This window comes from Xyrauchen texanus, chromosome 38 (genome assembly GCF_025860055.1).
Source record: "Xyrauchen texanus isolate HMW12.3.18 chromosome 38, RBS_HiC_50CHRs, whole genome shotgun sequence".
Taxonomy (NCBI): Eukaryota; Metazoa; Chordata; class Actinopteri; order Cypriniformes; family Catostomidae; genus Xyrauchen; species Xyrauchen texanus.
Genome location: NC_068313.1, coordinates 16,620,206 through 16,647,755, shown reverse-complemented (window position 1 = coordinate 16,647,755; position 27,550 = coordinate 16,620,206). Strand labels below are relative to the sequence as shown.

At 38.0% G+C, this 27,550-nt stretch overlaps 1 protein-coding gene across 1 annotated transcript; it reads right to left on the bottom strand.

Moving 5' to 3' along the window:
• Positions 1-842: 842 nt before the first annotated feature.
• On the bottom strand, positions 843-27,550 carry LOC127631652 (alpha-2-macroglobulin-like protein 1). Its single transcript, XM_052109932.1, has 36 exons — positions 27,389-27,550; positions 26,548-26,731; positions 26,103-26,259; positions 25,884-25,936; positions 24,922-24,942; positions 24,636-24,804; positions 24,434-24,518; positions 23,981-24,323; positions 23,625-23,730; positions 23,438-23,547; positions 20,335-20,502; positions 14,468-14,665; positions 13,463-13,526; positions 13,216-13,361; positions 12,951-13,100; positions 12,129-12,293; positions 11,729-11,807; positions 11,508-11,640; positions 11,146-11,371; positions 10,857-10,983; positions 10,020-10,141; positions 9,593-9,644; positions 8,591-8,674; positions 8,301-8,477; positions 7,657-7,738; positions 6,539-6,695; positions 5,704-5,778; positions 5,365-5,527; positions 4,233-4,426; positions 3,373-3,588; positions 3,141-3,262; positions 2,650-2,740; positions 2,486-2,554; positions 1,829-1,934; positions 1,365-1,408; positions 843-1,205 (listed from the first exon to the last, which is right to left on the bottom strand). The coding sequence occupies exons 1-35, from the start codon at positions 27,460-27,462 to the stop codon at positions 1,368-1,370; spliced, it is 4,509 nt and encodes a 1,502-aa protein (XP_051965892.1). The 5' UTR covers positions 27,463-27,550; the 3' UTR covers positions 843-1,205; positions 1,365-1,367.

Below are 27,550 nucleotides of genomic sequence, written 5' to 3'. Positions count from 1 at the left end.
GTTATGGGCTAAATATGGAGTTGGACAGGCATTTGCAGCACAAAGGCCCTAAAAACATTCAGATCCCTTTAGGAATAAAACTTTGAAAAGGAAAAGAAGTTTGCATCAGTCTTTGAGCAATATGTAGGCAATACATATTGAACTCTTTGAAGTATACTGTACTGTATACTTTAGTCTCTCTGAAGAGTGTTGCATGATGATGCAATTTTTTTTGGGATCGTTTACCAAAATTATTTGGTCATTCGCAGAATGCAGTGAAACCGAGACCGTTGCAGTGGGCAGCAGTAGGAGCATATTCTCAATTAGCATTCTAGCATTATATCCCTGAAGTCAACAGCCAATTCGTGCTGCTAATAAGGAAGAATCAAACGTCTAACCAGTTTGAAAGAGTTTGGTTTTGTGAGATTTTGATTTAAAAACTCAAGGGGGGAAATTGTATACAGATATGGAATGTTACAACAGCAAGCAAAGTATGAAAATAACTTTAATGTGTTGGTGATAAAATCTTGTTTAAAGCTTCAATTACTCAACCAACTAGAAAAGTAGAATAGATCTTAACAAACTTATCAGTTTCACTTTGTGTTTTGAAATGTAATACTATATGGAGTGAAAAAAAAAAACTGTGTTCTGTACACCCCAGTGAGGTACAGCACATTATTTTAAGTTCAAGCCATTTTAAAGCATAATTATATATAGTAATATATATATATATATATATATATATATATATATATATATATATATATATATATATATATATATATATAGGATATAATAATTTAATTAAACAATATAAAGAGATATAGTTGAGAAAATAAAAACTACAGGACACAATTATTTCAGATGCAGTAGTTTTCAAATTCTTTAATATGCAAAAGTACATTTATCCTTACAAAAAGCTCATCCCAAGTCAATTAACAAATCTGGAATTAATTCACAATCATAAAACATACAAACATTCATATGTCATCTGAACAGCAACTGGCGTCCATCAATACAGTAATGCATTACTTCTGATTTAAGATTGAAAAAGTGATAGAAGGTTCAAGTTAAATGCCTATATTCACAATCAGCATTAACTGCATTGTTAAATGTGTGCATGTATGCTTTAATGAGCTTTCAGTTCTTTTCAAAATATCACCACACTATACATGTTCTGATGTAAGTTTCCTTGGCTATCATCAATGGCATTTTCAGGTCATCACCTAAAACATAATGACAAGTGATTCAAAAAGCTTTTAAGAGGTTCAATATGAATCCATATAACATCAAATTATGCATCCATAAAATTATATAATGTTTTTAAGGCATTCAAATTACAAATATACAAATATAATTCAACAGTCAACAATCACTGTACTTACAATCTATGCACATGGGGAGGAGTATTCACTCACAGACTTTTCACCTAAGAGGAAGAGAAGCACAATAGTTTCTTGTGCACTACATTGTTGAAAGTAAAAATGCATTATGGTAAGATTAATACATTTATATAACGTTGTCACATGATTTTACAAAAAGTGAATATCTTTATCTGAAAAAAGCACACTGTGATACAAGTTAAATGAATAGAATAAAGCAATAAGCTATGAGAGGTTGTGCATTACAGTGATTTTACCGCAGGTAATGGGACATTCTTAATAACTCAGTATCCTAACTATCTGAGTTGTCATGCAACATGGCAAGTTGGTGCTATTTATCATAAAATGTTTAGTCTCATGTGTTTGTTTAAAGTCTTTTTACATTGGCTTTGTACATGGCTCATCCAATCAGAATTTACAGCCGGAACTATTAGTACATTAGTATAATATACTGTATAAACACGTACTGGTCTTGTAGTAGTCATAGACTTTCACCACAGCTGGTTTCAGTTGCTTCACTGGTACGTCTTGCAGGAGTTTCAGGGTGAAAAACTTTGTCTCCGTGTTTTTCATCTTAAAGAAAAATTTATGATAAATCATTAAACCAGATCCCATTCACAGTAATTCTATCTAGACACCAAAACATACTAATCTCTTTTACTGTCAAGTCAAAATACAGCAGGTTCAACAGTCGGATCCCCAATTGAAAATTGAGAGTTGAAAAATTGATTTTAAAACTGAAACATTATGCTTTGTTAAAATCACAGATCAAATAAGCAAATGTTGACATTGATCTTGTTAACTTCTTTGTATAAATGGTAAAATGTCATAGCTTCCATTGAAGCATATAAGATGTGGATTCTCAAATCGTGCTGGAATAACATGAATCATAAGGTTTTGTACAATTTTGTGGAGTGCACGCCGGTTCAGGTGCTCGCTGCCATTAAAGCAAAAAGGGGGACATACTAAACTATGGAAGTTCTGAAAATTGTAATGCTAATAATTTATAAAGAAATACTTTTCACAAATGGTTTCCTTAGTTTGTCTTTGGATCCTACTTTAGTCATCTATTAAAAAAAAAAAAAAAAAACCTCAAGGTATTTAAATAAAACATTCATGCTTACCCTTTCCAAATAGATGAAGACGTGTCCCATGTCCAGGTCCACACGTTTGATGGTGGGGTCTTGCTTCAGCTGTGGAGAGAGAGGAATGAATGTGAACCAATCAAACACTGTGTGAACAGCTTGAGATCAAAAGAAAGACCAGAAGCCCTTTAAGTGTCACTCACAGTCTGCAGAGATGTCTCATCCAGCTTAAATCCAGACAGCAGCTTGACGTTAACGATCACCATGTTGGTCTCATCTCGTTTGCCGTTATACCTGTCACACAACAGCATCACAATCACACATAAAGTTCACAACCACACAGTTTAGTGTGTATCTGTCAAAAAGCAAATTGTCTATTTTGTCATAAAATGCTTATTTTATTTTGTTTGTATGTAACACTTTACAGTAAGTATGTATATGGAACCGTTATGTCACCAGTTACATTGCAAAAATATTTTTACATAAATATACTTAATAGAGTGCTCCATACTTTATTCCAAATCCAGTATTTAAACTATAATAAAGGAATGGCATTTGTCGACAATTATTTTAATACATTTTAAATATGTATATATGTATATATATATATAAAATGCTAGAATCATTATGCTCACTGGGACTTTTTCCATTAAGGAATTTTTTTTATTTTTTTGCTAACAACAGAGAGTCTCACCTGACAGTGATATTTAAAGTGAGAGCTGTATTCTTTGTATTGTTGCAAACCCCAAACACATTTGTTTTGATGCCGAAGGCCGAAGTATCAGGAGGCGGTGGGATATTGTAATGCAAGGCAAACTGAGACACAAAACACAGAATGATATCAAGAATTAATGGAATTTTACCACTTTTATCCACTTCAGAGGCTGTTCATAAGAGAGAGAGAGAGAGAGAGAGGACACACTAACCTGCACAAACACACAGCCCTTGCCTTTAGCCTTCAGCTTGAATTTGCCTGTTGGTGGCTGCAGCTCTTTCTCTTGGTAAAGAAGTCTGTTTTGCTGGTTCACGGTGAACTGGTAGTTTTCATTTGTGGGGGAGGTCACAGTGACAGTGATGTCTCCTTCTGAACTGTAGGTGGCAGCACTATACATAGCAAGGGCCTGGAGGGCCACCACTGTATCCTATTAAGAGCGAAAGAGGAAGCAACACCAATAACAGTCAATAACAATCATTATATACATGGATTTACACGTCTTATAACATCACATAGCATTGTGCAGGGGTTCCATGGACCTTATACACGTTAGCGCCATTTTTGATTTTTACAGTCTCTCAATGGCAAGAACAGTATACATCTATATAAAGCTACTAGATCACATCTGATTTTCCACAGCTAACGTTGTCTAGAGTTCTTTGTATACTGAATGTTCTTGGACAGATATTTTATCAACGTTTTGTCTGTGGAATGATCCAAAACACTTTAAACTGCAGCACAGCCCATTGAGGGATTCTCGTCATTCCCGTCAAAAATCAAAGATGGCGCTAGCGTGAATAAGGTCTATATTTGTTTGTGATAGAACTGCAAGGGTTTTGTTAGATTGTGATAAATGTGAAATGTCAAAGCCAAATTAAATGTAATAAAAATACAGTACTGTTTAAAAGTCTAAGGCACATCAGCTGTTTCACAAAAGCTTTTGTCTTAAGAGGGTTATTTATATCTTCAGCTTTAGTGTGTCAATAGGAAATAGGCACATCGCAAACCACTAAATGAAACAAATTGAGGAACAAGAGAGAAAGAAACATAATATAAATAACATAACCGTACCTGTGTAGAGGAAAAACCTCCATAGGCGTTTTGCTGCTTGACCAGCCAGCCCACAATACTAGCAGAGTAGCCGAGCCCAAATCTAGGCAGCGTAGGTCCAGAGAGCAGCGCTAACAACACATAGGCACTCATCTCTACCTCCAAAGAGCCTGGCTGTTGTGCACTGTTTGCATTGGTCCAGTACTGCAAAATCCCTGAAAATAACCATGGCAAGTAGCCATTAGACTGAGGAACGGTGATTGTGCTTATTAGAAGCAGGAAGAAAATAGATATCCCTATCTAGATAATAGAGATAACTAGTAAGGTTAGCTAGTTGTTCAACAACAGATCAACTAGTGAATTTCTTTCTTGCTTTTTTAAGAAAACATGTTAACAATAATGAGTTACGGTAGTTTTAATTATTGTAATACAACAGTTAGTCCAACAGCACTAAGATGCTTTACTGTTTGCATCACTCTGCTTCTCCGTATTCCTGGCTTTCCAAATAGAGGTTGGGATTCTGATTTATCATTCATTTTGATTTTGATTTTGGGCCATGATGATTCTGATTGTCACGTGACTGTATTCTGGTTCTGCTCTTCATAAAAAGCAATATAAAAACTACCGAAAGGAGTGATCCATATGGAGAACAACCATTTTAAATGTTTGTTGGAGTAAAAATGAGTTCATGCTCAGCTTGTGCAGTTGTTGGCTGTCAACACTTTACCACTCAAGTGAGGCAGTGTCAAAAGACGTTAATCTTGACTCTTTTAAGTAACGGCACTATTGAGCCACATATTTATTTATTTGGCAGTTTTTTCAAATTTAATATGCAAAACATTGATATAAAACATACGCCAATGCAAGTGAAAATACTGGAGCGGTCTTCAAAACTATTATTTTATTAATCGTGGAACCAAGGGTGCAGCATTTGAAACCAGAATTTATGCATTTTATACTATTTTATAAATATAATTTTGTAGTCAAAGAGTAATGTCTAATATTCTGGGCTCACCCTTGGCCATGCCACTGTGTGGAACACCTCCGCATTTAGGAAAAAGCTGGATAAAAGCTATTTTTCTCACAAGCAAGAGTGCAGTTGTATTTTAGAATTCAGAATCTGTGTCTTATCTAATTGAGAGCTGAACGGAACCTTCTTTCTTGGCTCGCTGGTCCAAGTTAGTGAGGAGTCTCTGCCTCATCTGTGCATCCCCAGCAAGAGTGAATGTGTAGGAGAGCAGGGCGGTGAAGTATGTGTTGTTCAGATTACCGGAAGCCTCCTTCAGACATACAAGGCTCTTCTCCACCATAGGATCCTTACAGAGGACACAAAAGATTTATAATTGAACATTGAATGAAATGTGTCGGTTTCCTTCATTATGTATTGAAGGATTATGCCGCAGTGTATGTATTGAGATAGACTTTGATTTGTCAGTTACGTTTTCATATTGTGAGTTCATTAATTAGGACCCATATGTAGTGTCTTACTCACAGATTTATTGATGCCTAATTCCAGCAGTGCAGCAGTGATGTATGCAGTGAGAGTCACATCATCACTGACACCACCCTGTGAGAGAGAGAGAGAGAGAGAGAGAGAGAGAGAGAGAGAGAGAGAGAGCAGGGAAGAGAGACATTAAGATAGTGGGACAAGGGACACAGAAAGAAAGGAGAGTATAAGAGGGAGATAGATACAATATTAAAGTACATTGGGACATGAGCAACCTCTAGTCCTCAAAAATTGAGAAGGACTTGTGCCAGTGTGATCAATGCTCACGCGTTAGTTGCATCACATGAACACACACATTCCTGATGTATATAATACATGATTATCCCACACACAAGCACGTGCCCCCCAGATTTTTGAGCCAAGTGAATTTTAAATGCAGCCTTCTAAAAAATTGTATCTTTGATCATTTATTTGTAGCTAAAAAAGTGTTTGTCCTGTGGCAGAAATCACCCATTAACTTGGTCAGTCCAATCGAGACGCATCTTCCGCAGATCATTTGCTATAAATTTACCCACCTGCATGCTACTAAGTTGTTAAGTGTTTTTTTATTTATTTGTTTGATTATTTTTGCTTCGGTCACATCTTATCTTGTCAAGGGAAAGAAAATGAGTCAGGACTGCAATTGGTGCCCTCTCCTAAAAAAGTGTGCATGATCCCCCTGATCCGCATAACACAAAAGAAAAGCCCCGCAGACACAAATGTTCAGTTAATCTGAGCTGAGGGTGTGTGTTTTATTGGATGGCCAGAATATGCAATATTCTCCTCTTGGTGAGGACGGGAGCTTTAAGCCCCGCTGTCCTCCTCTCTTCCCTTTTCTCACCTTCATATCATTGTGAAAGAGTTTCCCCACTGAGGTGAAGCAGCCGTTCTTCTGCTGCTGCTGACCGAGCCATTCCTTTGCCTGGCTGATGTACTTCTCATCTACAAATATGTATTTCTTGGCCCCCCCGAAGGACTTCATCACGAATGCAGTTAACCTGAGGACAGAAGCAATGGATATTTGTGTCAGAATCTTTAATCTATACAGTCAAACACTCATTTTAGTAACTTTAGTAAACGAGATGTTTAACCTTCAGAAAATGTTGATCGTCAATCTCAGGAGGTCATACTAAATATTATATGAGCTGTTTAGCTGTAATTTTATAATGTCTAAATACAGTATAGAACAATAATCTGTGTGATTTTGCTAATGTCTAGCAATAATCATTAAAACAAAACAAAATATAATAGAACAAAACAAATTAAATGGGTAACAGTGTTGCAAATCAAGCTATCACTCATTAAGCACCAGCTATAGTTTGAGACCAAATGTTGGTTTGTAGTTATTGAAAGACTTATATTTACCATATATAAAAAAGAGATTTTTCAGCTATCTTGACTTTATACAAATTACTTGTGTATCTGCATTGCTGTGGATGTAAATCTAAATGCAATTTATTATGTGGCAACAGGGGTCATGTGGCAACAGGGGTCATGTGGTAACAGAGCTGCATGCAAACTGTGAGATAGCAATTAAAAGATTTTATATTTCACAGCAATAAATTGGACATCAATTCAACAGATTATCTCAAAATGATGCTATTGTTTCATGATGTCCCCATTTTAAGGGATGGGATACAGACATTCAATGTGTTTAAAACTAGCTACTTTTCATGCTAGGTTAATTTTTGTTACAAAATAGTTTATATAAAATATAGAATAGTTCTTAAAACAAAAAAACATAAAATATGTAACTCTAATGCTTTCAAAAAGGTAATGGGACACCAAATCGTACCCTATTTGTGGATAGTTTTGAATCCTCTTGAGGATGTTTCCTTTTCTAAATTCCACGTGGATTAGGTTTTCTCTAACAGCAATTCTGAAAACCCCTTCTGACCAGAAGTGCATTAAGTCCAGGTATACAACTGAATGCTTTTGTTATGACTATTTCAGGCTCACCATGTGTTTCCAGAAGCATCCCTATTCCCAAAAGCGCTGTAAGATCCATCCACATGTTTGTATTCCAGCTCTCTCTGGTATCCTGCAAATGAACAAGGTAATAGAAATGGATATGTTTGATTATATGTACATTTTTGTGTAGTGTCTCAAAGCAGCTCAGTTATAAAACACAACAGATGAAATTGCTATAATTTTGTAAGCATGACATTTAATTGTCCTATTGTGTCTTATTCTTATTCTACTTACATACATTTGTACATTATACTTGTATCTAATTCAATAGGTGTGAATTATATTTTTATATTTACATTTTACAAATGTGAGTGATATTTCCCTGTGCATAAAATGAACATTTCAAATAAAATAATAATAAAAATGGATAACTGTAGTCCTCTAAGAAGTGCAGTTTTGCTCATTTAGATGTTCAGTTTATTAGGAAAGGTCATTTGTTTAAAAGCATTCCTAGCACAGTATGGCTGAAAATATAAATATAATCTAAAGGCCACTGAAATGGTTTCGACCCCATTTCTGCCTGCCACAATGTAGCTGTAACTGTTAGATGCACTAATATACTCTAAGCATTGGACAAAAATCTTCTGTTTCATGACAACATTCTCATAATATCTCAGTATAGCTGTCCTCACCATTCTCCAGGAAGGTTATGGCTTTGCCCTTAATCTCAGGAGTGAGCTGCCCACTGCTCTCCAGGTACTGAAGGATGTAGATATTAGGGGCAAAAAGCAGCATGTTCTGCTCTCCGCAGCCGTAAGGCATAGCCAGCAGATTAGCAATGTTCTTCAAAGCACGACCCATCAGATCACCTACAGTATGGACCAAACACAGGTGACCAAGCTGAGATGGTGTATATTTACTGATACATGGATAATATATAATTTATTTATTTTTAAGTGTACATACAATGCATTTAACTCACCCAGTACAGTGACAAAGCTTTCTTCAGAATCCTTCACAAAAACGTTTGGTAGATTGAGCGAGACCGTTGTCTCCACTGGACGGTCTAATGGAAAAGTAATAAAAGGCTAAAGTAACACCTGTGTTGATCTACTGCACATGAAGGTCTGATGACTTCCAAACTCAGCTTTAAGGAATGTTCTGGGTGCAAAACTATTCAAGCTCTATCGACAGCAACTGTTTTATACTGTTGATTACCACAGACAATAATTTGGACAAATTTGTAATAATGTTATATTAGGGCTGTCAATAGATTCAAATCTAATCTAATGAAGTACATGAGATTCTGATTGATTAATTGAATATTTGTTATTATATATATTCTTCAGTTATATCAATATCTGCAGAGAAGTGCACCCAAATATAGATAATTCAATATACAGTAATCAGAACATTTGTAAATATAATATAATTAAACATGTATCATAAATACAATAATTAATATCATTTAAAGACATTACATTATTGTGGCAGACAACTAAAGGATTGATTAGAGAATACATACAGTGGCTTAGAAGTCAATATACTGTTTGATTTATTTGCATAAAATTTAATCCTAACCGATCCACTTTAAAACAGAGTTCAACACGTACATTTCACTGGTTGCATCGGTTAAATCGACCTTTTAACCATGAAACTGCTGTTCTAGATAGATGGTTATGCATTACTGACATAATTCCTTTGGGTGGGTTTATTGTATCCCGTTGCATCTTATGCTAAAGTTACAGCCTTTACATGGTTATAACATGAGTGATTCTATCTAGTACTGTATGTTTATTAATCTATTTAACATTGACTCTGGACCAACGTAAACATGATTTTTGCTTGACTTTACAAATTGATGGACAAGTTGAAATTGTTTTGAGTGGTAACCACAGATGCTGTTAATACAGCTTTGCTTGTTTTGAACCAATAAAATTCATTTAACCATTGATGAAAAATGATAAAACATTATGGTACTAACCTGTTAGGCAGATGAGTTCATTGTGAGTGACTGACTGTTTAGTTCCCTCTGCCTGCAAAAGAATAAAAAGGTCAATCAATGTTTGTGTCGATTAAATTCAAAATTGTGAATTGGATTATTAAGGCAACAAACACACATTTAATTTTTTTCTGAAAGAAGAACAGAAAATTAATTTAGCTGATTTGGTGGTACTGGTATGTCACAGCTGAAGTATTGCAGAGAAAGGAGATGTTTGGCAGAATGAACCTCAGTCACCATTCACTTCCATTGTATGGAAAACAGATGTAATGAAAGTGAATAATGTTTGAGATAAACATACTGCCTGACATCTCGTCTTGTGTTTCATGGGATAAAGAAAGTCTTGTTGGTTTGGAACGACAGGTGAGAAAATAATTTTTGGGTGAACTATCGCTTTAAGAGAGCTCACCTCCACCAGAAGTTTCTGCACGACAGTGTCAATACGTCCTCTTTCGGGCATCGTCACTACCTCCTTGCCACACAGTTCCTTGGTCTTCACGGTCTCAGCACTAACTGTGAATTTCACTTCTCCTGTAACACATATACACAACGTTCACTCACAAGCAAGTACACAATCCCATACCCCTGGGTGAATGTAATTTACAGAAGCTACAAAGCACCCATGGGACCTGCGATAATCACCAAATCTGTGAAAGTCAATGCTGGACATGTCAAGACTTGCTTAAAAAAATCTTGTATTAAAGGAAATTCTTCAAAATGAATTAATATTCACTTATGATTTTCCTCCACTGTTGTTTTTATATTGAATACACATTTCTGCATATTTAAAATTGGCAGGTTGCAATCGTCAATCGAATAGTTGAAGATTGCTTACATTTTGTTCTGTTCCTCACACAAAGCTATTGTAACACTTGGAATATAGCAAACAAGTCATTTGGACTACTTTAATTGTGCTTTTTCATTATTTCAGCATTCGAGAACCCCAATCCAAAACAACTGATTATATGGAAAAGAGCATTTTTCATAATTTCTCCTTTTGTGCTCCAAAGAGGACAGCAAATCATACAGGTTTGGAATGAAATGAGGATGAATAAATTATGACAACATTTGTATTTTGGGGTGAACTATTCCTAGTTCAAACATTATTCCTGTCTATAATACATGATCAAATGTTAAGTTTTAACTTTAACTTTTTAGCAGAACCAAACTGCTATTGAGAGTTTAAATGCAATTTCCATTTGTTTTGCTTGTATAGAAGTCAATGTATTCAAAGCATTTGGCTTACCCAGGGCAGAAGGTGTAATAATCCATTGAAATGTTTTGCTCTCCCCAGCGCAGACACACTGAGTGTACTTGCAACCTTCACATGGTTTGGCAGAGAACTTATTTGAGTTTGCTAGTGTTACCTTCACCTTTATGAAAAGATACAGGGAAGTTTACAGTGGCAGCCTAAAGGAAACATCAACTACAGTAGAATTTCACAACAAATGTTTGTAAAACCATGACAGGACAAGTAAACAATTGCTGGGGACAACGCACATGTTATGGGCATACAGAAAGTTAAGGGTGCTTACCATGATACATTTGGAGAGGTAGTTGAATACAGAGGCTTTGAGAGTGAACACTTCCCCACGAATAACAGAATAAGGAAGGGTCAGGCTCACAAAGAAGGGCTGGAAGGCAGTGAGATTAATGCTTGGGGCCACACCGAAACCAATAGGAGATGTACAGAAAGCCCCTGCTGCCCATTTAGTGATGGTGTCTGGAACAGTTTTTGCAACATCCACAGATCCTGATCTCCTGGTGAATGAGAAAAAAGTATATTGCAATTCTGTATAATAACAAACGACTACATATATATATATATATATATATATATATATATATATATATATATATATACACACACAAATGCCATGGCTTAGTTAATACACACCCCACAGGGACAAGATCCCATATCCAAGTTTCTGGAAAGTATGTGCGAATGGTCTCAATAGGATTTCTCACACGTCCACCATCAAACATGTTTGCTTCTGATTTAGCAACTGCCATAGGTGCACCTCCCTCCACTTGAAATGATTGAGTTGAAAGCTTGTAAATACAATAAAGATAAACAAGAAACGTCCAAATCATGAAAAAAAATATTGAAGTACTTACCTTTATTCATTGTCATCATCCAGTTACAATTAATAGGTTGCTTCACATCAGAGTTGGTAGCGATTTTGATTCCAACACCCTAGGAAAAAGCAAATATCATATTATAGGGAATGTTTGACTAAGGTTTACATTCTACTATGAAAGTGAATGGTCACAGAGGCTAACACTCTGCCTAAGATCTTCCTTTGTGTTCCACAGAAGAGAGAAACTCATACAGGTTCAATTAATCATACAACAAGGGGGCGAGTAAATGATGACAGAAGTTTCATTTTTGGGTGAACCATTCCATTAATGAGTCTTAGATGGATAGTCTATAATGCGGCTCACATGAACCTGCAATGAAAAACTACTGCAGTAAGAAATGGGTAGTATTGTGTGGGGAGGATATAGAATAACTTACTTTAAAGATGTTGTAAACATCATCTCTGCTGCCGTAGTAAGGGTAATAGAAACGGGAGCGTTTGCGTCTTCCGCGAAACATGTCTTCTTTGCAGATGTAGGGCTCCCACTCTTCAACATTGTATGGGTAACCTGCCAACGTTTGGACTGGTAACATGTTGAAGACCTGGAGATTAATGACACATATATGTGAATATATTTATACCCAGGATTAACAATGCAGTATACTAATGATCACTCCAAACATTATAAAAAGAATAGTTCACAAAAAATAAAATAAAATAAAAACATTTATTTTAAAGTTAAATTAATTGACTCACCCTCATGTCTTTTAAAACCTGTATGACTTCCCGTGGAACTCATTAATTGCAGAATGTCCAAACTGCTTTTTTCTCTTCAATTGAAAGCAATTAAAGTGAATGATGACCAGGACTGTCAAGCTAGACTTTCAGTGAATACAAATGTACATTTCAATCTATAGTGCAGTCATACAGACTACTTTTATGGTGCTTTCATGTAGTTTTTGTTCTTTTTGGATCTTGACAGCCCTTTGTCCCCATCCACTTTAATAGTATGGAAAAGAGCGTTCTGTACATTCTTTAATGTCATAGAAAGTCTTACTGGTTTTGAAAAATATGTGGATGATTAAATGTTGACAGAACTTACATTTATGGGTTACTTCTTCCTTTAAGCTGCATCCAATATTCAATCAGAACAGTTTTTACACATATCCTCCCGATCCAAAATAAATGGTTTTAAAATTTTTAACAATTTTCATTTAGATAATCTGTTTGTTTATGTCATTCACTTTACTGTAACCTACAAATTCTGCGTTAAGTTCAGCCTCTGGTTTCAACAGCAGCACGCTCTGATCAATAGCCCGCACAGAGCACAGGGAACCAGGCTGGGCTTTCAGTTTAAGAGATGTCCTCTCTCCAGGTAGTGCAGTGGGAGATGAGAAATTTAAAGACACCTGTGAAAGAACAAACACACATTAATGATGAAAAGCAATTGCATAAGCTTCACCTTTCATTGAAGAAGAGCATATTGAATTTTGAAAAATTGGATTTCTTGTGGGATTTTCTGACCTTGTTTGGCAGGCATAGTTCAGTGGGGAAGTCCATACTGTCTGCTACGGCTTCTCCACTGGGAAGAATCGTGTACACCACCACCTGGGCGATTGGAGACAGGGTTGCCATCTGTTTTAATGGGATTCTCAGATTCCCTCTTTTTTCTGAGAGAGGGGTGGGGGGTGAGAACCACAAAAATAAACTTTTACAACATAAAACGGAAGAGAACAAGTTGTGATTGCTGTGATTTAAATTCGTTTTGTACCTGTTCCTCTCATCAAATTCACAGAGAGACGACCGTGTTGAGCCAAACTGCCTTTGGACAAGACCTGGAACCACACAAGGTGGAAAATAACTGTACACCAATTTATAAAACACTACAGAGCTTTGTGTTTATATTCATTACTGTATGTCTTGACTAACTAATTGACATCCTGTTGATGTCAAAAGAATGGTGTCCCAACTAACCTTGTCCTGGTTGCCTATAAAGTCCTTTACAAAAACACTTTTTAGGTACCATACTGAACTTTATGTAGATAGGTTTCTAACATTGGCGACTCTCACAATACATTTGTCATGCGTGTCCACTTTACATTATGGTACATTTTCATAGGTTACTAATGTTGAATTAATGTTATTGAGCATTTATACATTGGGTTGCTATTTCACAAGTATTGCATTAAAGTCTCAATTTTTATGCATTTTTTTATAACCGCATATCAATGATTTATAATTATTTTGTAAATGGCTTATTAGTTATTAATGAACCCCTTTATAAATCCTCAACAAAGGGAACATTACTGTGCAGTGTAACCCCAATAGACTTGTTAGCATTTTAAAGGGGGGATAAAATGCTTTTCATTTCTCTACTCTACAGTATATTGGGGCAAATTCATCTGTCACTAAGTAATATGGCTTGGCCCAGTGTTTATTCCATGCATTTGACTGGTAAATCACACTGTTTATGCATTTACAAAATGTAAAATTTCCCAACTCAGTCTATGTCGTGTTCATTATTTTGCATATTGTTGAGTCTATGCAGTTCGTGGTAATATTAGTGAATTTCAATGTTTGATTTTTAAAAAAAATATTTTTGTTTATTTCAGTACGAAAAACAATTTTAGTACTGTGTTGGGTCGGCACTTTATTTTCAATGTAAAATCTGGATTCCGAAGCAAAACTAGATGAGAACCACTGCACTAGAGTACGACTGATGAAATGAGACACATGATGGACAAATAAAAATATATGAATATTAAACATGCTGTACCATGTAGAAGAAAGCCAAGGTTTTCTGACCCGGTTTCAGTGCATTGCCTTGAATGGTGTAATTGGCCTGCACAACTGCATCAGTCTTACAGCTGAACTTGCCTGGAGCCTTCACCAACATCAGGAAACTTTTGCTTTTGGAGTAAAAGGGCCTTAGCCAGAAATAGGCTGACTGGCGTGTATCCTTTTTAAGCTGGGCCTAATTAAAAGAAAAAGTATGTAAATCCTTTTACTGAATATATATATGTATGCCTTTGATTTATGTGTACATTACTGAGCACTTTTCTTTAAAATTGTATTGCAATACATTGTATTGCATTTGTATTGCATATACAGTTCTGAAAAAAATGAAGAGCCTACTGCAAAATTATCAGTTTCTCTTTATTTACTGTTAATAGGTATGTGTTTGTATGTGTGTTTTTTTTGTTTGTTTTTTTTTTTGTTTAATTCTATAAAGTACTGACAACATTTCTCCTAAATTCCAATTAAAAATATTGTCATTTGGAGCATTTATTTGCAGAAAATGACAACTGGTCAAAATAACAAAAAAAGATGCAGTTTTTTCAGACCTTGAATAATGCAAAGAAAACAAGTTCATATTAATGTTTAAACAACACAATACTAATGTTTTAACTTAGAAAGAGTTCAGAAATCAATATTTGGTGGAATAACCCTGATTTTCAATCACAGCTTTCATGCATCTTGACATGCTCTTTAACAGTCGTTCACATTGCTATTGGGTGACTTTATGCCACTCCTGGTGCAAAATTTCAAGCAGCTTGGCTTTGTTCGATGGCTTGTGGCCATCCAACTTCATCTTGATCACATTCCAGAGGTTTTCAATGAGGTTCATGTCTGGAGATTGGGCTGGCCATGACAGGGTCTTGATCCGGTGTTTGGGGAACATTGTCAGAGCAGAAAGAAACAAGTTTTCTTCCAGGATAACCTTGTACGTGGCTTGATTCATGAGTCCTTCACAAAGACGAATCTGCCCGATTCCAGCCTTGCTGAAGCACCCCCAGATAATCACCAATCCTCCAACTGGTTGTGTAATGGTTAGACGGAGACCTGGAGAGGCCTTAAAGCCACAGTGCCTCGCATCCACTGTGAAATTTGGTTTAGGATTGGTGACGATCTGGGGGTGCTTCAGCAAGGCTGGAATCATTCAGATTCATCTTTGTGAAGGACACACAAATCAAGGTTATACTGAAAGAAAACTTGCTTCCTTCTTCTCTGACAATGTACCCTAACTTTGAGGATTTTTCAAGCAGGACCATGCCACGCAGCCATGTCAATCAATGTGTGGATGGAGGACCATATGTTCAAGACCCTGTCATGGCTAGCCCAATCTCCAGACCTGAACCCCATTGAAAAGCTCTGGAATGTGATCAAGAGGAAGATTGATGGCCACTAGCCATCAAACAAAGCCGAGCTGCTTGAATTTGTTTGCCAGGAGTGGCATAAAGTCACCCAACAGCAATGTGAAAAACTGTTAAAGAGCATGCCAAGGTGCATGAAAGCTGTGATTGAAAATCAGGGTTATTCCACCAAATATTGATTTCTGAACTTTATGAAAGTTAAAACATTAGTATTGTGTTGTTTAGAAATGAATATGATATTGTTCCCTTCCGAGGGAACTCGCACTGCGTCGTTGAAAACGACTCTTTCGGGGAACGCTCCTTAGCGTGCGCCTCTGAAGTATGAATGAAACTATTCCAATCTTGATTGGTGTTGCGTCATGACGTAACATGTGACGGCATAACCGGATGCATAAAAGTGACGCCGGCACACATACACATTAGCTTTCGCTCTTCAGCAAGCGCTCTATGTTGAAATTGTTTGTCTTATTTGGTGTTGTTTGTCTGATTTAAAAATATTATGGCCACCGAACAGTTCAAGAAGTGCGTGCACCCCTGCCCTCGTTTCATTACGGGTAGGGACACGCACGCTTTATGTGTGAACTGTTTGGGAGCACAGCACGCACAGGCAGCTCTCGAGGGATCTGCCTGTGAAAGTTGTGAAGCACTACCCATGAGAGTGCTGCGCTCCCGGTTGGCGTGCTTCGATGAGCACGGTCAGGCTCGCGTTCCCCACGGTTTTGGTCCCGCGTCTGTTGAGGCAGCGCGGCGATTGAAATCGCGGGGTTCGCAGCGGATTTTGCAGATGAGAATGAGACTGCTGCGGCACGTTCTCATTCTTCGTTTGAGGATCCCGAGCCTACTGTGAGTGGTGCAGAAGCCCGCGTCGCGGCTTCTTCTGCCCATGATCAGGTCCCCTTGCTTGAGCTCACTGCTTCCGAGGAAGTGGATATGCTCAGCATCGATGCGGACGACCGTGAGCCAAGCACGCCAGTTTTTGGCCAAGCTTATGAGGAGCTGATTGAGGTTGTGACGCGTGCCGTGGCCAGACTGAATATCAGCTGGCCACAAAATGAGCAGGGAACGCAAGTTGAAAGCAAATTAGACGTGCGTTTCCTGCGGCACAGATCACAAACTCAGCGCCGGGGTTTGCCGTTTTTCCCGATCTCCACAAAGATATCTAAAAGCGAGATCGTGGGGTAAACCGCATTAGATCCCGTATCTCCAGCCCCAGTGTTTGATTACGTTTTTGGGAGCACGGTATATGGGCTAAAACCCGGCGCTGCCTAGTAAGCCCTGCAGAGATACATCTGCTTTAATAAGTAGGGCTTACATGGCCGCACACAATCGGTGTTGGTTTCCGCCGTCTCTGACGCCATGGCACTCATTGCAAGGAGGCCATAGAGCGTGTTCCTCATTCAGACAAGGAGTCCGGTCTTTACAGCCGGTACTTTATAGTTCCATAAAAGGATGGGGGTTTGAGGCCGATTTTAGATCTCAGAGTTTTGAACCGGCCTTTGAGGAGGTTCAGGTTCAAAATGCTTACCATTCCTGTCATCGTGAGTCAGATCAGATCCGAGGACTGGTTTGTCACGATAGATCTAAAAGACGCCTATTTTCATGTACCCATCCTTCCATGTCACAGGAGGTTCCTGAGGTTCAGCTTTGGGCGTGAAGCTTACCAATATCAGGTTCTTCCGTTCGGCCTAGCACTCTCTCTCCCGCACATTCACCAAATGTATGGATGCAGCTCCTGCTCCTCTGAGACTTCAGGGCATCCGCATACTGAATTTTATCGATGACTGGCTCATTCTGGCCCAGTCTCGAGAAATGGCGATTCGGCATCGAGATATAGATTCTTGGCCATATTCGAAGTTTGGGGTTGAGACTCAACACAAAAAGAGTGTGTTACAACCATCCCAGTGCACAACGTTTCTGGGCGTTGTGTGGAACTCTGTTACGATGCAGGCACGCATGTCTCCTGCACGTGTCGAGTCCCTTATGGTGATGGTGTCGGGTTAAAGCTAGGCCAGGCCATCACTGTAAAGCAATTTCAAAGACTGCTGGGCCTCATGGCAGCGGCATCCAACATTGTACCGTTGGGCCTTCTACACATGAGGCCCCTCCAGTGGTGGCTGAAAGCCAAGGGGTTTTCCCCAGCGGGAATCCATTTCAGTATAATCAGAGTAGCGCGCAGGTGCCTTAGTTCTCTGCTAATATGGAAGAAACCTTGGTTCCTGTCCCAAGGGCCAGTGTTGGGAGCGTCATGTCGCGGAAAACCGTTTCGACAGGCGCCTCCCTCACTGGCTGGGGCGCGGTCATGGGCGGCAGCTTTGCCAGGGGTCTGTGGCAGGACCATCATCATTCTTGGCACATAAACTGTCTAGAGATGTTGGCTGTGTTCAGGGCTCTGAGGAGCTTCCTTCCAGATATCAAAGGTTACCATGTCCTAGATGCGTTCGGACAATACATCAGTGGTAGCTTATCTGAACCGACAAGGAGGACTCAGATCGCGCCCTCTGTGCAGACTGGCGCATCAGATAATTCTTTGGTCCTAAGGGAAAATACTGTCTATCAGAGCAATGTATATTCCGGGGTTCAGAATCAGGGAGCAGACATCCTGTTGAGGCAGGGGCTGAGGCCGGGGAATGGAGACTTCATCCAGAGGTGGTGAAGTTGATATGGGACAAATTTGGACCATCAGAAGTGGATCTGTTCGCGTCTCGAGAGACGTCCCACTGTCCACTTTGGTTCTCCCTCTCACATCCAGCCCCACTGGGGTTGGGCGCCATGGTACAGGCTTGGCGAGGCTTCAGCCTGTACGGCGTTTCCCCGATCGCTCTGCTCCGGGAGTCCTGGAAAGGGTCCGCCAAGAGGGCATCAGTCTACTTCTGGTTGCCCCCATGTGGCCGGCCAGTATGGTTCTCAGACATAATTTCACTCCTGATAGCTCCGCCATGGCAGATTCCTCTGAGGAGGGATCTGTTGTCTCAGGCGGGGGCACAGTCTTCCACCCTCGGTCCAGAGCTGTGGAAACTGTGGGTCTGGCCCCTGAGGGGTTCAGTACCTAAATGCTGGTCTATCAGCGGGGGTGGTTGAAACCATACTTAACTCTAGGGCTCCATCTACTAGGAGATTATATGGCCTCAAGTGGAATGTGTTCTCCACTTGGTGTAGAGAGCATGAAGTAGATCCAGTTAACTGCCCGGTGGCTTCAGTTCTGGAGTTTCTTCAAGATCGTTTCTCTCGTGGTCTCTCCTTCCACACTTAAGGTGTGCGTGGCTGCCATTGCGGCTTTCCATGCACCATTGAGTGCTGGGCCTCTGGGGAGGCACCAGCTGGTCATTCGTTTTCTCCATGGTACATGGAGGATGAGACCGACAACCAGGTCCAGGGTTCCTGCCTGGGACCTGGCGGTGGTTCTCGAAGGGTTATCCCTGGCCCCCTTCGAACCCCTTCAGTCGGCCTCGCCCAAGGACCTGACGTTCAAGATGGCTTTTCTCTTAGCTATTACCTTTCTAAAGAAGGTGGGAGCTCTTCAAGCCCTGGCAGTGACGCCAGCTTGCTTGGAGTTTGCCCCTGGCGGAGTTAAAGCCATTTTACACCCGAGACCTGGCTATGTGCCTAAGGTGCCGTCTAACACGGCACGGTCTACGGTCCTGCAGGCTTTTCATCCTCCACCTCATGTGTCGGCAGAAGAAGAGAGGCTCCATTTGCTCTGCCCTGTCAGAGCTTTGAGCGCTTACCTCGAGAGGTCCTCTTCTTGGAGGAGGTCGGACCAACTGTTAGTGTGTTTTGGGTCACCTAAGAAGGGGCTCCTGCCTCGAAACAAACCATTAGTAATTGGATTGTTCAGGCTATTATCTCGGCCTACAAGGTGCGTAATTTGCCTTCACCTTTGGCCGTGAGGGCTCATTCAACTAGAGGCATGGCGTCCTCTAGGGCTCTCTTATCGGGAGTACCCCTCCAGGAGATCTGTGAGGCAGCCGGTTGGGCTACCCGCACACTTTCATCAGGTTTTACAGTCTGCACCTCCCTAGTACGCCTGGCGCACGTGTGCTCTCGTCCTAGCTGAGTGCCTGAGTTCAGTTTCACCCTAGGGCAGGCCTTTTTTCGGTGCGTGGCCTAGTGGGCATTCGTTCCCCAAAGAGTCGTTTTCAACGACGCAGTGTCTCGTTCCCTTCTCAGGGAACAAGGGTTATAGTCATAACCCGAGACGTTTTCTTTGCATTATCCGAGGTCTGAAAAAACTGCATCTTTTTTGTTATTTTGACAAGTTGTCATTTTCTGAAAATAAATTCTCCAAATTACAATATGTTTATTTGTAATTTGGGGGAAATGGTGTCAGTACTTTATAGAACAAAACAAAAAAATTTTTTATTTTATTCAAACACATACCTATAAATAGTTCATCCAGAGAAACTGCTAATTTTGTAGAGATCTCTTTTTTCAGAGCTGTATATACAACAGAAACAACATTTAAGATGAATAAAACAAAAACACTGCCAACCTCTAAACTGACAGGTAATTCGGACCAATCTGTTGTTTTGAAGGAGAAGTAGGCAATACCATTGCTGTCTGAGGTCACTGTCACATTCACATGTTTATCGCCATAAGTTGCATAGACATAAACTTGTTCGTTTTTCATTGGGCTGAACTGTGGACCAGTGACCAGAACCTGTTTGAAAAGGCAGATTTGGAGAAAGACAACAAGGATCAGCTCATATTAAACAGTTTCTGTACAGAACATGCCTATTCTTTTCCTTTTCTTCAGGCAGTGTAATTATCTTCTATCATTTCTTTACTTGGTTTTGCATTTTATTCTATTTTATTTCTATATATTCCCTTTTATTTCAATTTATTTACTTATTGTTTTATATCTACATACTCTCTTTTATTATTTCTGAACTAAAATATGAACTTTCACTATCGTCAGTTTTACTCCCATGTTCATATAATTTAAAAAAGTTCAGCCATGAAACTATATGTGGTGCAAGCTTGAGGATCTGTTTGCCAATCAGCCCGCTGTGACATTTTAAGCCAATCGGCTCGTATGGTGTAGGCTGATTGGTCCTTTGACATGTAATAGGGGAGCTAGTCATCTTGTGTCTATCTCTTGTGTAAGATTTAAATGGCTCAGTTGTGCAGGCAAGCCGGTTTAACTGCAGCACGCAGTAAGAGATGTTTCTATGAAAATGATATTTGCTCAGGTGGTTTGCTGAGGATTTCCTTCAATCAAATAGTATGGTAAGATCTGCTTTTGGTCATGACACATAGAAGTGCATCTTTTAACAATATAATCACTATCTAGGTCATTAGATTAAATAAATCCAAGCATAGCTAGTCTGTCACTAGTTGAATAATCTCTGGGCTTTCCTGGCTCAGGTTCACATTACGAATTAGGTCAAAAGTCATTCAAGTCATTCAGCCAAGCAGGACAAGGCACACATATAAATGTAGTTCATTGGGGTTACACCATTTGGTCTGTGGGCATAATCACACCTAGCTAGTATACACTCAGTGGACTCTTCTTAGCAGCAGTATTAAATAAGTCTTGGCGATAGATCTGCTTGGTTGGGGGGCTGTGTTTGTGCTAGGCTTGTGTGCAGCTTCCCTGCTTTGATGGGGAGTGTTTGTAATGTCTATTTGTGTAGCAGCATGTTCATACATGCTCAATGTAGTATGTCTTGTGTTTTTTCTAATTGTGCAGCAGCATGTCCACATGCTTAACTCAGTATGTCTGTGTATTTTCTAGCAATAGCAAGTCTTCATACTTGCTACGTGTCTCTGAGTGATGACAACTAACTGCAGCCTGTGCCAGCCAGGTATCACTTCAGTCTACTACAAAGGACTTCACAGAGGATGAACTGATTCCAACTCCATCCGTAAAACATGGGATGCTTCATGTGCCACTGCATAAACCTTGGACTTATGACCTGTGAACTTCTGAAGTTAATCTAGGATGGACTGCAAAGAGACTAGTTTACACACTGGCCCTTAACACTTACTTAGTTTACAAATTTAAAACCATGACTCGCACTGCACACAAATAACTAAAATTGGCATTATATTCATGCTGGTTAGCTAGAGGGGAACTGGCCCCCACAGTGAGTCTGGTTTCTCCCAAGGTTATTTTTATCCATTAACCAACATCTTAAGGAGTTTTTCATTCCTTGCCACTGTTGCCTTCGGCTATCTGTTCTAATATAATTTACAATTATAAATGTATCAAAGTGCACAATGATGACCCTAAGACTTTAAAAATGACCGGCCATTGGAAATGAATGGATTAGACTAAAAAATACATAAATATTAAGTGTTCAGGAGCATCCCAATCCTTTAGATGTGCACATATGTTGATATGTGTTTGCACACACAAAGTCCTCGGATATGTGCACACACACATACACACAAACACACTCACAATGTGTGTTGGGCACCCTCTTGTGCATCATCTTTCCATATACAGTCATATGAGGATTATTTCAAGATCTACTTATCATATTATGTTGTGTTTGGGCTTGTTTGAATCGGAATAATCTACTGTAAGTTAAAATATGTCATTGTCTATGTTATATGTATGTTTCAGGAAGTAATAATGAAAAACGTGACAAAAAGCCACTCCTGTTTATCATATTTATGTGTGTCAGTGGAAATATAATACACTAATATTCACTGTAGTTTAGCCTCTCAGTGAAACAAATTTGCTCATCGCATTCTACTAACTGAGACATTTATAAGGATATAACACATGGCTATCTCATCTTTTTTATGGTTTTACCAACTGTGATTATAATTGTTGTGAAAACAAATTTGCAAATGGTAACAAAACAATAATTTTATGTCAGCTAATTAAACAGCATTATTTAAGAATTGGTATTCAAGTCCAGATTCTAAGCTTTAAAATAACACCTATTTGTTCAGATCAAACAAGTGGTTATTGATTTATTATGTAATTAGTATTTTTATTTATTTATTTATCTTCAGGGAGTGCCCCTCACTGGCCTGTTATAAGCTCAGTTAAAATAATCCATCTATCAATAAAATATATATAAACAAAATGTTCAAAAAGTACAAAAAATATATATTTCATAATATTAAATAATTACTAAAAAAGAAATTGATAAAAAGATCTAATGCAATGTTTTGTATATATGCAATATGAGAGATTTATAAACAATCTTAGTGAGATTGGGGAAAACAAAATGAACACAACACAATGGTTAATCAAGTTTAGCCAAAGAGTTATATTTGGAGGGAACTTTCTCAATTTAACCTTTTTTCATTTTCTTCCATTTACAGTATATGTATGTGAATGTACCTATGTTTTCTATTAAGCTCCTTGTAAACATTATTTTTAAAGGTGCAATATAAATATTTTTTTTATTAATTTACTTACTATGCTACTGTAAATTAACTGCTTCGTAACTGCTAATAAAAATTTCAAAGTCATTAATAAAACTAACTGTTTTAATATCAAACTGTTGTTTATCAATATTGGTGTAAAACAAAATATGACCCCCCCATGTTAATGGTAACATATTGATCTGTTTGTAAATGTGGTTGTAAATGCACTCAATAAAGAGATTGTCTGCGTGAAGCAGTTACTGTACCTTTCCCTCAATGTCAATGCCAGGCCTGTATGTCATTGGCATGTCCTCAAAGGAAATTCTGACAAATTCACTGGTGAATGTAGCACTGGCAGTATCCTCCAGAATTACCCCTGAAGGACCAAAAGTGTATGTAATTCATTTGAAATCAATTGACATGGTCATCAACTGTTTTGTTTCATACTCTTACCTGTTCCATACTCTTCCACTTTGCCATTCACTTCAAAATATCCGCTAAAAGTCAAGCCAAATTCTGTCACATTGATCACCTGAGACCCACACCCAGTGTTGTCAGTCTAAACAAGAGAACACATATATTTTAACACACTAGCATACTAAAACACTAACAAGTTTGGCCAACGTATCAGAAATGTTGTTTCCTATGGAACCGCACTGAATAAATATGCAGGATGGAGACAGGTGAAGTGGGCCACTTACTGTAAGTTTAATGATCTCTCAAACATGTACACTTTTCCAGTACTAAAAATATTACAGATAAAGATGAAAATAAATGATAATATGTAGTGGGTGTGGGAAGTAACAAACCGTCATAGAATATTTCTTGCATATTTTTGTTATTTTAGGCACACGTCGATCAAACATTTCAGGCATAGGTTCCTCAAGATTTTCAGGCCTAGGTCGAACAAGCATTTCAGGCATAGGTTCCTCAAGATTTTCAGGCGTAGGTCGAACAAGCATTTCAGGCATAGGTTCCTCAAGATTTTCAGGCGTAGGTCGAACAAGCATTTCAGGCATAGGTTCCTCAAGATTTTCACGCCTAGGTCGAACAAGCATTTCAGGCATAGGTTCCTCAAAATAATACCGGTAAAATGTCTGTGCACATACTTCAGCGTTCACAGATCCCAACACTGGTTTTCCATAAGTGTATCTACAGACAGTGAAAAAGAGGTAATTTATCAGGTTGATAATCTCACTGAGACAGAGTTTCATGCCTCATTTTTCTGCAAAGCCCTGTACACTAATCGTAAAAATGCTTACTTTGCACAAACTTTCAGAGTGACCTCTTTGTCCAAGATGGTTATAATGGGTGGAAGATGGATGTTCACTTCATATTTTGGCAGAACTAAAAGACACATGAAAAATAAAATCCATACAATAAAATATTGTTTTTAAATCTGGAAAAATGTATGTATTTGACGGATAAATGATGAAAAACAGAACGTTTTTCACACATTCTGACCGTATTCTTTAATTTCAAAGTACTGTGATGTTTGTTGGTTCTTCTCATCCCAAATGGTGATGGTGTAATAACCCTGAGTGGCTCCTGGGGTCATGCGGTGGGAGAGGTCTAAAATGCCACTGTTTGTTGACCGGTTCAACCACTGACCAATGCGATTGAAGTTAGGGTCCTATAAACAGCAGTGGCAAATAAAGACACAGTGGAATTAAACTGCAATCACAACGCTACAAGTATTATAAACTAAACCAACAGATCTCATGGCTGTTTAAATGATTTTATACCATACCTGAAGCTCTACTGTTTGGAACTGCAAGACAAAGAGATAAGACATTTCTTTCAGTTAGGCCAAATGAACAATGGTGTATTTTGTTTGCACTCTCATTACAGTACACTTCTTAATGCTTGTGAATCTTCATCTGCACAGGCTGTAGAGCCTGTTTTGTTCGAATGCTCTGGTTAATGATTCTGAAGCAAATTCTGAACACACTTTGCCATTACTTGCATTTTAACAAAAGTGCCTTCAAGCTATACATCCTATCAGTATGTTTTTTACATGGGTGTTTCATCAACTTTGGGAACTTTCATGTCCTCGTTTGTTGTCGTTTGATTCTCATTCAAATGAACAAATTTGAACTTTTTTCCTTTTTGTCACATGATTGTCTTACTGAAACTGAATTTGAAACATTTAACCAAGCCTTCACCATTTATTTTAGGTACTTCAATATTAATCTCTGAAAATCCATTATAAAAATAAACATTATTACATGTTTAAAACTATGACAGTCTAAACATGAGTAAAATATGCCATTTCAATATTAAACATTGACAAAAGGGTCAGTGAAGAGAATGCTTGAGATGAAATATGAGATTAGTAATGTTCGAATAAAAAAAAAGGAAATATAAATCAAGGTAAATATCAAATTATTTAAATCTGTAATGCATGTACAAACTCTGTTGGAAGTAGACAAATGGAAAATAAATAATACATATACATATATATATATATATATACATACTGTATATACTGTATATATTTACTGTATAAAATGTATGCATATGAATATATACTTTATATAAATGTATCTATGGCTGTTTCTTCCATTTCTGGCACTTGTATCACTGCAGATTTCCAGAAAGAAAAGTCTTCTTAAAAAATGTTGCACTCAAAACAACTTAATTTGCCTACTAAAAATGTACATGTTGAAAATATACTGTTTATTTTTCTAGAAAAAGTTAAAATAATTTTACCACTTGTTTGTGAGGCAAGAAACTGGAATCCAAAGACACAATTCGAAATTTAACTGTGGAAGACAAAATGAATATTAGCACATGGTTGGTGGAGTAAATCAATTAGAGTAAGTGTGGGTATATTAATGTATGCTCAAACTCATTCTTATAATGGGTAAATATAAATGCATATTGACAACTGAAGCTCTCAAACAGTAACTTGAAAAGACAAAGTATTACCTGTTTGTCCTGGCTTGTAGATAGGCTTGTCTGTTTGGATGAAAATGAGCTTTGTTGGAGGTTTGATGAGGATCTTAGTTGTTTTAAGAATGGATGTTGTGTTCCCTTGAATTACAACTTTGACATTTGCCACAGACTCTGTAGTCACAGAAGGAACCTGGAAGATCAAAAGCAAGTCAACACACACTTATCCATTAGTTTATAAGTGAACTATAGATGTGGAAATTTACAATACAACATCAAGAATCATTTTATTTATTATCAATTTATTCAACTATTCTATTTATTTATTTACTTATAAATAATAAGTTGACATGGTGTATAGGGCAGAGAATGACCACGCTCCTTATATTACATTGAATTGCCAGATACCCAAGCATATACTAAAGTACAAGTACAATTAAATTACAATTTATTAAGCTATACCTGTATTTAGGATACTGACCTTGAAGGGGACACATTTGTAGAAATCTCTTGTTATGGACTGCTGATTTAGAATGGTCACTTCCCCATTGTCGGAAATCAAAGTTACCACTAAATTAAGTGGCACTTTTGGCTCATGGATCTGTGCACACAGAGTCTCTGTACTGCCGCCCACTGCCTGGGAAGTGACTGCCACCAGGTATTTTCTGAAAAATACAAAAACACAAAGTAAACATCCGGATACATTCCTGTACAATGCAGTTTGATCCCAGGATTGTTTTGGGTGCACAGTGACCTGAACGTTATGCTCTACTGAGAAAGGGGGAATGACTCATGCGTTAAAGGCAACATATAATCGAGGCACTAACTAACTATCTAACTAACTAACTAATTAACTAATTAACTAAATAAACAAATAAATAAGACTTTTTTTTTTTTTTAGTATTTCATCCATTGGTCCTTTGCACAATAAACAAGCATAAATATACTGTATATTCAAGTCATTTTATATATTTATTATATTATTCAGTTACTTATTAAATATATTATTTTTTATTAAATATAATTTCACATTTCAGTATTTCAGCAGTAAGTGTCAGTACAAATTTGTCCCCAAATGTTATTATAAAGGTGTACAGTTAGTCTAATTATAATGCACTTTTTATCAAAAAAGCAGAAGCCGTCTGTGTCCCCATTTGAAGTACATGTGGGAGCATGTTGTTAGTGATGACCTCAAATTGTGAATATCCTAAACTTTTCAACGCAGAAGTTGAAATCAGATACTCAGTTAATCCTTGACCATTCTTGTCAATTCTCTACCGTTATCCATTATTTTTGATAAGAATAATGAAAAGAGTTCTTACGGATCAGTCTCTCCTCTGGTCAAACCACATTGCAGCAGCAGCAGCAGAGTTAGCAGCTCCCCGAGCACTCGCATCCTGAGCAGATTAGTCTGGCAGATGCTCGCAGAGAGAACTTGCCCACTGATCCACTAATTTGGACGTTTTATAGTACATAGTGCCTCC

What these genes read in the sequence shown, in the direction of transcription:
- LOC127631652 (XM_052109932.1), bottom strand. Translation starts at nt 27,462, where the DNA reads ATGCGAGTGCTCGGGGAGCTGCTAACTCTGCTGCTGCTGCTGCAATGT. An exon ending in ACAAATGTGTCCCCTTCAAG is followed by an intron (nt 26,260 to 26,547) that starts GTCAGTATCCTA and finishes TTGATCTTCCAG; the next exon opens with GTTCCTTCTGTGACTACAGA. An exon ending in AACTATGCCTGCCAAACAAG is followed by an intron (nt 13,101 to 13,215) that starts GTCAGAAAATCC and finishes GTTCTTTCACAG; the next exon opens with GTGTCTTTAAATTTCTCATC.